The sequence below is a fragment of the Humulus lupulus genome, chromosome 9 (genome assembly GCF_963169125.1).
Source record: "Humulus lupulus chromosome 9, drHumLupu1.1, whole genome shotgun sequence".
NCBI lineage: Eukaryota > Viridiplantae > Streptophyta > Magnoliopsida > Rosales > Cannabaceae > Humulus > Humulus lupulus.
In genome coordinates this window covers 30,690,807-30,701,244 of record NC_084801.1, presented here as the reverse complement: position 1 = coordinate 30,701,244, position 10,438 = coordinate 30,690,807, and the positions used below count along the sequence as shown (strand labels likewise).

The window sequence follows — 10,438 nt, the reverse complement described above, 5'->3', positions numbered from 1 at the left end:
GCAGATCTCTCCTGGGTCGTGTTCTCCATTCAATGCAGCCCAATGCATTGGATTGATCTTAATCCTCCAATAATGAGAAGAATGTATATTAATTATCGATGATTAGTATTAATGACCTCCGCCTCTATAAATAAGGCTGGGAGTCTCATTATAAAGGGTTTAGTTTTTCAGATAGAAAACATCTTGTACTCATAGCAATCTAAACGCTGCCTGGGAATACACCATTAGAACTTGCAATAACAATCTTCCAATCTTCTTAATACCAGAGACTCGTGGACTACGGTTCTTTTATAACCTAAACCATGTAAAAATCCTTGAGTTTGTATTACTTATTTCTTTAATTTCTCGTTTTAAGGTTGATTGGGAAAAAGGCAGTCAACAAAAACGACTTGTTTTCTTAATATATCGACGTCGCCGCTACTAATCCAATGGGTCACCGCTAAACTAGAAATGACATTGTTTCTTTTAAAGAAAATTATACCTCAAAAATTTTGGTGGCGCCTTTGTCGCCGCTAATAGTACCAGTGAAAATTTGACCGCCACTAATTTCCACCAAAAATTTCACACCAATATTAGCGGCAACGGGTCGCCACTAAAAATATTTTAAATTAAACACTTATTTGCGTCAATTATCAGGGACAATATCTCTAACAATAGCGGTGACTTGTCACCTCTCATAAAGTTTTAAAATTAATATTTAATTGCGACAATTATCAACAGGGAAAATCTATCCACCAAACAATATCACCCCCAAAACTGATTTTTGTAAAGTTTTATCAAATATGCATACATTAGTTTCATGAAAGTCAGAAGTCAACTCTCTGAAATTTTATGTGTACAAGTTATTTATATATTTGAGTCCTGCTTGGAAAAGAAACAGGTAAGAGGTCAAACATGAACTTTATAGTTCAGGGTGGTCCTCTCACATGAAGTTATCAATTGACGGCATTTAAATAAATATATATTTATATATACTATTATATATATTATCTAGCACGGCTAAACACTTCATATATATCCTTAATATGTAATCAATATAGAGACTACTTCTTCTTATTTAATGTGTTTTTATTTGAAATTAGTTGTCCTGCATGCATATTTTTTGTTCATATTGTAAGCCACTAATATTTATCCTTTCAAAATCCCAAAAAGACCTAAACCACCACTATAAATAAGGCATCTCCATTTCTTTATCATCTACAGCTATATCTTACAAAACTAAAATCATGAAGTACTCTTTCTGCTCAATCTTCTCTTACATTTTCATTTTACTCTTCTCATTTTCGTGCGCATTAACTTCATCTTCCACTCGAGAAAACTTTCTTCGGTGCTTTTCTCAAAATTCCTCAAACACTTCCACCATTTTCGAAATCGTTTACACCCCAAATGACCCCTCGTACTTCTCCCGCTTGAATTTCTCCATACAAAACCCTCGCTTCTCTTCCCCTTTCACTCCAAAACCCCAAGTTATCATAACACCATTCCATGTCTCCCATGTCCAAGTAGCCGTATACTGCTCCAGAAAACATAAAATGCACCTTATTGTCCGAAGTGGAGGCCATGATTACGAGGGTCTGTCCTACACGTCCGAAATCCCATTTGTTATACTTGATCTCAACAACCTCCGCTCAATCAACATAGACGTCGAAAGAAGCACTGCCTGTGTCGAATCCGGCGCAACACTTGGCGAAGTTTACTACAATATTGCGAAAAAGAGTGGTAATCTTGGCTTTCCAGCTGGTATTTGCCCTACCGTTGGGGTTGGTGGTCACTTCAGTGGAGGAGGCTATGGAGCTATGTTGAGAAAATATGGACTTGCTGCCGATAATATTATTGATGCTAAAATAGTCAACGTTGACGGAAGAATTTTAGATAGAAAATCTATGGGAGAGGATCTGTTTTGGGCTATTCGTGGGGGAGGAGGAGCAAGCTTTGGCGTCGTTATCTCATGGAAGATTAAGCTTGTTCCAGTTCCATCAACCGTGACTGTCTTCAATGTCCAGCGGATCTTGGCACAAGATGGTACCCAGCTCGTTCATCGGTGGCAAGAGGTAGCCCATAAATTTCATGAAAATCTATTTGTTAGACTCATCTTGCAAGCAATTTCATTAGATGGTGGGAAGAAAACAATACAAGTTACATTCAATTCCATGTTTCTTGGTGATGTGGATTCACTGCTCATGTTGATGCAAAAGAGCTTTCCTGAATTGGGTTTGGTGAAAGAAGACTGCACTCAAATGAGTTGGATTGAATCTACTCTATTTTTCAATGGTTTCCCAAGAGGACAATCTCTTGAGGTTTTGCTGGATAGGGCTACTGAAACTAGGTCGTTTAAAGCGAAGTCTGACTTTGTTAAGGAGCCTATTCCAGTGGAGGGTTTGGAAGGAATATGGGAAAGGTTGTATAAAGAGGTTGGAAAGGGTATGTTGATCGTAACTCCTTATGGTGGAAAAATGGATGAGATTTCGGAATCGAATATTCCGTTTCCACACAGAAAAGGGAACATTTACCAGATTCAATACTTGATATTTTGGGATGCGAAAGAAAATGTAACTGAATCCCAAAAGCACATAAGTTGGATTAGGAGGCTTTATAGCTATATGACTCCGTACGTGTCAAAGTCCCCAAGAGAAGCATATCTCAATTATAGAGATCTTGATATTGGAACAAATAACAATAAGGGAAAGAGGAGCGTCGCTGAAGCAAGCATTTGGGGTAAGAAATACTTCAAAAACAACTTCGATAAGTTGGTTCTTGTCAAGACCATGGTCGATCCAACTAATTTCTTTAAGAACCAACAAAGTATTTCACCATGTGTGTCAAGGAGCAAGAAGAGTGGTCATTATTAGAGATCTATAAATAAATATAGATATGCATGTACGTACGTAAAATATACCCAGCTGCATGAATTTATTCCTTTTAAATCTATTTTCAATAAATAATGTTTCCCACGTATGTGGTGAACATATAACTTGTGTATATATTTGTATATCAAAACTTGCTTGGATTAATTCCGATTATTATCGGGGAGAATCTCAAACAGCCTGTCTAATAAAATAATAAAGCTTATATATATATATATAGTTATGAATAATTGTTCGTTGGCTGCTATATATATGGGGTAACTACCAAATTCCGATCGAATCAAGGATTAATAATTCAAGTAAATAAAGATTTCCAAAAAAAAAAAAAGATTTGTCATATCATAGCAATATTGATCAACAGCTTAATAAGGTGCCCCTCAGCAATACTCTGCTCAAAATGTGGGGCAAAGCACCGTCCTAACTAAAGAAGAAAAAGAAAGAAATATATCTTCAATGTTTGCAGTCATGAGTTGAGAAACTTGAAATGTTTTGATTCACATTTTGTAATTTCAAATTATTATGGTCATAAGAAAATATAAAATATCACAATAATTATGGGAATTAAGTCCAACTCCATGCTTATATAAATGAATCCTACAGACTTTGAAAGAGAGGTATTTCTTTGCATGCAAAACACTGTAAAAATTGTAGCACAAACTGAGATTAATACACATACTCTCAGACTTAAGCTAGCTTTTTCATGCAAAACCACGCAAACTTCTCTTGTTCTTCAGCATTAACAACCCCTAATAGAAAAACAACCATCGTTTTCATATCACATTGTTGCTGACAATTGTGAGTTTAGCCTATTTCAAAACCCAAGTTAAATTTGGTATTAGAACTAAATTGAGAGAACTAAAATAATAATTTCTCGCTCTTTTTTATTTTTATTTTCCATGAGTGTATCAATTTTTATTAGGGTAAACATCATTTTTGATCTTCTATTTTGCAAAAGTTATCGATCGGACCTTCTCGTTTGTTAAATGACAATTTGAATCATGTATTTTGCAAAATTAATACCCTAAGCCTAATTTTGGTCAAACTTTTTTTGAATATGACCAAAATACTCTCATATTTTACTAATGAATGAATTAATAAAAAAATAAAAAAATTGTTTTTAAATTAAAAATAACTAAAAAAATATTTTAAATAATAAATAATTAATATAAATAGTTTTGTAAAAATTAACATAAATAATCAGAATTAATTAAAACACATTGAACATAAAATTAAAAATTAAACTAATAAACTTAATATCAATCAAAAAAATTCCTAATAGAAACTAAAAGAAAAAATTGAAAACTTAATATCGTTCCATCTCCTTCATCCTTTTCTTCTTCTTCTACAGATTTGGGACACGAGGGCATCAGATCAAAGCCAGCAATGGGGGGTGCTCTACTACAATTCGAGGCATGCAGACGGAAGCCTTCGACGACGGGTAGATCTGGGATTTGGAGCTTCACAGCGAGAGGCGACGGCGAGAAAGAAGTTGTAGAAATGCAGGGGCCAAGATCAGGAGCTTCAAAGCCAAAAGCTTCAGGAATGGTGCGGGTCTGTGCTTTAGGGACGAGGACGACAAGAGTGGCGATCTACACCAGGCGGCGACTTCGGCCTAGATCTGGACGGAGGTGGAGGTATTCGCCGTCGAACGAAGGTGGAGGTGGTTGCTGTAGGTTTAGGCTTTGAACGAGCTGCGTCACCGCTGGATCGCCAAGAGTTTAGTGCAGATCTGGTGCCCTTTGTCACGATGAGTAAAGTACTCTGCAGAAACAGCTGTCAAAATATTCTTCTGTCGTCGAGAAGTGCAGGCAACTTCAAGGCGCGTAGGAGAAATGTGGTCGGGCATTGCAAGCTTTGAAGAAGATCATAAATGTAGGGCGCTCGGTGGAGTGGTATCAGTCATCGGCCACCGCCACTGTGTTCAGAAACTTGCAGGAAGCTAAGGGTTTGGAGGTTAATGTTAATAATAATCATAATGTCCAGCATGTCTCCTTTGAGCAACTCATATCTCTCAAAAAATAATTGATTTTGTGTTTTGATTTAGTTATGATAACTTTTTATTTTTTAAAACATGAGATTTAGTTATGTTAATTATTTATTATGTAAAATATTTTTTTAATTATTTTTAATTTAAAAATAATTTATTTATTTTTTATTAATTCATTAATCAGTAAAATATGAGGGCATTTTAGTCATATTCAAAGAAAGTTTGACCAAAATCATGTTTAAGGTATTATTTTGTTCCATTTTGCAAAACACAGAATCTGAATTGTCATTTAACAAAACAGATGGTCTGATCGGTAACTTTTGCAAAACATAGGGTCCAAAATGGTATTTACATCTATAAGAAATGAACAAAGCGCTAACATGGTATTCTCATAACTACAGAAATAAAGCTTTTTAGCGAGAAAACTTCTCCCAACAACATTAGATATGCTTTTGAGCAACACTACAAAGGCTCCCAAATTTTTAAGTGACTCTACAGACACCATGTTGTCGGTAGAGGTCTTTCGTTATTAATCAATCACTACTTCTTCCTCCCCCATTTTCATTATGCAAAATGTCTCTCTCTGATGGGGTATTTTGGGTGAAAGGTGGTCAATCTCTCTCTATCCAGTGGCCCTTCCCTCTATGCACAGAGGTATTTGGTTTTTTTTTCTTTCATTTTTTTAGTTATATCTCTACATATAAAAAGTGTGAATTTAACTTTCACGGAGTATTCTAAATATTTAAAGGAATATACTTTTAAAATAAATTAAAAATATATATTTATTAATTAGATTAATATAAATTCAAATATTATAAAATATCATTATTATAACTAGATATTTATTAATTATAGTAATAGAATGGAAAATACCAATTTAGACCCTGTGTTTTGCTATAATACTCGATCGACATTTGTGTTTTGTTGAAAGAGAAATTGGACTATGTGTTTCGTAAAATGGAACAAAATGATGTCCTGAGCTTGTTTTTGGTTAAACAAGTTTTCAATATGACTAAATTACCCCCATGTTTTATTAATTAATGATTATTAAGTTATATTTTAAAAATAAAAATTAAAACTAAGTCTAAATTTAAAACAATTAAAATTATAATAATAAACTAAAATATAATTATAATTAAATCCCTCATCTCTGTCCTCTCTCTCCTTTTCCTGAATCCTTTCTCTTCCTTAATCTATTTTTTTATAAACAAAATTAACCAGATCTAACAAAAAAATAAATTAACCAGATCTCTCTTCGTATAATATTCTTCGTCACCATTTTCTAACCATATCTAACAAACAAAATTTCTCTTTTTCCTCTTCTTCTTTTCTCCTACTCTGCTTCTTATTTTCTCCTCTTTTCTGGCGACCTCGCACATACTTAGCTTCGGTCAGGTCTTCCCCTTGCCAACACCAGTTCCAACGAGCTCTTCCCCTGTTGAGGCAGATTTCGCCAAAATCATGCCCACTTCTGCGACTCTCGAACTCATTCATTCCTATGTGCCCCAGCCAAAACTTGTGCGCGTGAACTGGTGTAAACGTAGTCTGGGTTTGGAGCGATGTTGTATTGATGCTTGAGAAGAAGAAGATGAAAATATTGATAGTTTTGGCTTTATTTAATTTTTTGCTTGATCATTTTTTTCTTTTTTCACTACTACAAAACTGGGCTTTCCTGACACCCAACCACGACAATCAATTATGTTCACTGTCATAATTGCTTAGCGCGACTCTACGTCGTAGTTAAAAGCTGTAGGCATAGAAACGAACGCCGACAATGAATAATTGTCACCATTGCTTTTGACTATCGCTATTGATCCCAACGCCAATAGTTAATTCGAGACCAATGACGACAATTAAAAACTGTTATAGTTGACCCCAACGTCGATAGTTAATGCGAGACCAATGCCGACAGTTAAAAATTGTCGCTATTGACCTTCAAGTCAACAGTTAATAAAAGCCCAATACTGACAATTATAAAATGTCGCCTGTTGACCACGATTTTGGCCAACGACGAGTAGACGTCAAAACTACAATGAATCTTCAAGAGAAAAATACGACGCAGATAATTTTATAGTGGTTCAGCCCCAATTTATTGGTAATAGCCTAATCCACTTGGAGTTGTGATATATATCCTACACTTAAGATCAGATGAACTTGAGCCAACTGAGTTTCTTAAGTGTAAGTAGAAAAATACATAGACCTAGTTTCTCTCTCGAAACTCTCTTAGATAATGCCCCAAGAATCCCCCAACTAACAATCCCAAAGTCTCCAAAATAGAGAGCTTTTCTTAGTCTAAAAGATTTGATCCCCCTAAATGATTTCATGAGCCCTTTATTTATAGGCTCATGGATCGTACATAAATATCCCCCTTTTACCGGGTCTTTGGTTCTTCCAACAGACTTTAATTAATAAAATATAAATAAATCTAATATTACAACAATATGGCTATTATTCTGGGACATCTGAGAGATTCCCACACAGGTATGACCGATTCTTGTTGATGTCATTACTGGGATCTTTTGCGTAGCCCTGCTCTGTTTAGTCGGTCCACACCACACCCAGGAGGAAAACTGAAGGGCCAAAGCACTTGACTGGTCGACCAACACATGTCTGGTCGGCCAAACACTTGGCTGGTCGGACAAGCACATAACTGGGCGGACAAGCTCCTGACGCTACATCAAATACCCATTTCCATAACACATGAATATAATACTAATAAAAAAGTATTATGCTAGAGTATGGGCCACTTTATGAAAATAGGGCGGTAATAATAAAACCATCCCGCCACTTACACTTAGCTTTTTTTTTTTTCATTTCATTTGGGGCCAATTCATTTCCTTCTCCTTTTTCCTCATCATTCTCTCTCCTCTCTCTCAGATATCTTTCTCCCACCAGACCTCTCTCCTTCACTCTCTCTCTCACCTTTGTCTTTGTGGAGACCGACAGCTACCTTCCCCTACACGCGACGACTAGGGATCTTCAGAGGTCGTCGAAGCTTCGACCTCGCGAACTCAAGCCCTCACACGACACCGGAGTCAATTCGAGCTATTCGCTTGCAGAAGGTCTGTTCTTTATCATTCTTCTTTGAATTGGTTTCTCCAAAGTTTTGATTGAGGTATTTCTATGGTAATTGATTACTATATATATGTTTTTTTTTTTTTGAGAAAATTATGAAGATGATTAACTCCCAACTCTAGGTTTTGAAATTAGACATTGATTATGTATCCTTGTTTAAGGCAATTAAGTAATGCCCATAAACTGTTCGGCGAAATGTGTGTTAGAGGGACATTGTTATTTCAATACTGCTCAATAAACATAGGTCTGTGTGGATGTGTTTTGTGTAGATAGAAGAATTGAGAAGCAAAGGGCTGGAACCGTATGCATATAAGTGGGACAGGACTCACTCTGCTAATCAGCTTTATAAAAATTTAGAAAATGGCGAAGAAATGAATGGTGAGCAAGACAATGTATCAATAGCCGGAAGAATTGTGGCTCGTCGAGCATTTGGAAAGCTTCATTTCTCACTCTAAGAGATGATTCTGGGACAATTCAGGTATCCCCACCTTAGCTTTCTATCCTTACAATGATCTTGCCATCTCTTTGTTAGATGGATACTTATAATAAAGAAAAAAATATAATAATAAGATGTGATTAGGTGGTTTAGTTCTTAAAATCATGTCTATTTTATGGGATGCTTGATCTAAAATATATAAGTTAGTTACCTTTTTTTTTTTAAAAAAAATGGGGTGTTTTCCAAAGTTTGTAAATTTTGGCGGGTAGGGATGGTTTCTTCAGAAACTTTCTATAAATCTTTGCTCACATTTAGTATGGAAGAATCCTCATTCAAGTTGTTCAATGTTTGAAACAGCTTCATTGTGAAAAGGCGAGATTTTTAAGTGATCAGTTTGACGAGCTTAAGAATCTTGTTGATATTGGTGACATACTTGGTGCAAGTGGCTCAATTAAGCGAAATGAGAAAGGCAAGTACTAAATTTTTTTATCTTTTGCACCTATTTGCGATTAGGTGCTGATTGTTGAATTTATAGGTACTTCTGGGTGAAGTTATTCTTACCCTATTTGTATTGGAAGCTATTTAGATAAACCAATGCCATTTATAAAAAATGCCATTGGCTTTGACTGACTTCTTACTTTTTTGTGATTTCCCTTTGAGTTGAGAAACTAATTGAACTTATTTCTTTGTTTCTTTAGGGGAGCTTTCTGTCTATGTGAACTCTTTTGCAATTCTTACAAAATCTCTACTGCCCTTGCCAGACAAATATCATGGTCTAACTCATGTGGATAAGCATTACCGGCAACAGTAAGTTGAGTTTTCTGTTTCTTTTTCATAGTTTGAGTGAGAGTGTCTCTTATGGGAAATAACAAATTGTTTTCTACTGGATGATGATAGCCCATAATTCGTTGCACTGGTTCTTGCAAAAGACTTGTCTAAATGGCTTTTTAAATAAAATATATATTTTTTGGGGTATACTTGGTTATAACTGAACTTTACTTTTCTTTTAAGGGTACATTGATATGATTTCCAATCCTGAAGTAGCTGATGTATTTCAGAAGAGAGCAAAGGTAAGTTAGGCTGAGGAGTAATTAAAGACCTTTTAGTTATTTAAAGTATATGTTCTTTCCATAAATAGTATTTTTATTAACCTAAGGGCCTTAGAACTATCTTACATGATTGCTTCAAGTGTACTTCGCTTCTGATGAAGTATTTGAATAGACAAAAATAGCATTAAATGACCTTTCCTGAGTTGAAGCACGGTTCATTGAATTTTATTTTTTTTCTAAAAAAAAGGTTGCAGGGTTATAATTTCTATATTAAGTTCCTTAACAGCATTAACACTTAAGGAGATAATTTATTTATGCAAGTTATGGATATTTTATCTTTCTTTTGAAAAAAATTTCTCTAAATATTAGAGTGCTTACAGTGGTTGAATGTATTTAGCAATTATGGAGTTGTTGAAAACTTGAACAAAAGAAGGATGGTATACCAAGTTGTTTCTAGTTTGGGCATTTTGAAGTATACATATATAAATTCAATATTATTCCCTAGATAGAGTGGTTGAGGCATCTTCCTGTTTATACATTAAAGATGTTTTGCTATTTTTTCTTTTTGGTGGATTAGATTGTATCAGAGTTATGCAAGACAGTGGAATCTTTTGGATTTCTTGAAGTTAAAACTCCAGTTCTACAGGTTTGTGGATTTTCTAGCTGTTTTATGGTCATATGGTTCATATCAAGATTTAGCATTTCTATAATGGAATTTGACTTTATAGTTTGGCTGAGTTCTTATGTAAGATTATCGTTACTTCTGGTGATGCTTGTTCAATTTCTTAGCTTTTTTTTCTTGGCCAAGATACAACTTATAGAATACCCTATTCTATAATTTTAAAAAAAGATAATGTCTAGTTTATTGTAAAGATGACTGGAGGTTGAACTGTTGAAATGCTTAGCTGGGAATTCTTTTGGTTCATATGTCATAAATTTTGATTAACTGTATTCATTTCCAGGAATAGTTTTTACTTTTTCTGTATATGACATTTTTTTGGTGCCTTAATTTACATGCATTAGTATT

The 10,438-nt window shown here is 34.8% G+C and overlaps 1 protein-coding gene across 1 annotated transcript; it reads left to right on the top strand.

Annotated features, from left to right (window-relative positions):
* The first annotated feature begins 1,189 nt into the window (after positions 1–1,189).
* LOC133801167 (tetrahydroberberine oxidase-like) lies at positions 1,190–3,075 on the top strand. The gene has a single exon (XM_062239323.1). It carries the CDS (start codon positions 1,227–1,229, stop codon positions 2,847–2,849), a length of 1,623 nt encoding a protein of 540 aa, XP_062095307.1. The 5' UTR covers positions 1,190–1,226; the 3' UTR covers positions 2,850–3,075.
* Positions 3,076–10,438: the final 7,363 nt, after the last annotated feature.

Coding starts and splice junctions, on each gene's coding strand:
- LOC133801167 (XM_062239323.1), top strand. CDS start 1,227: ATGAAGTACTCTTTCTGCTCAATCTTCTCTTACATTTTCATTTTACTC.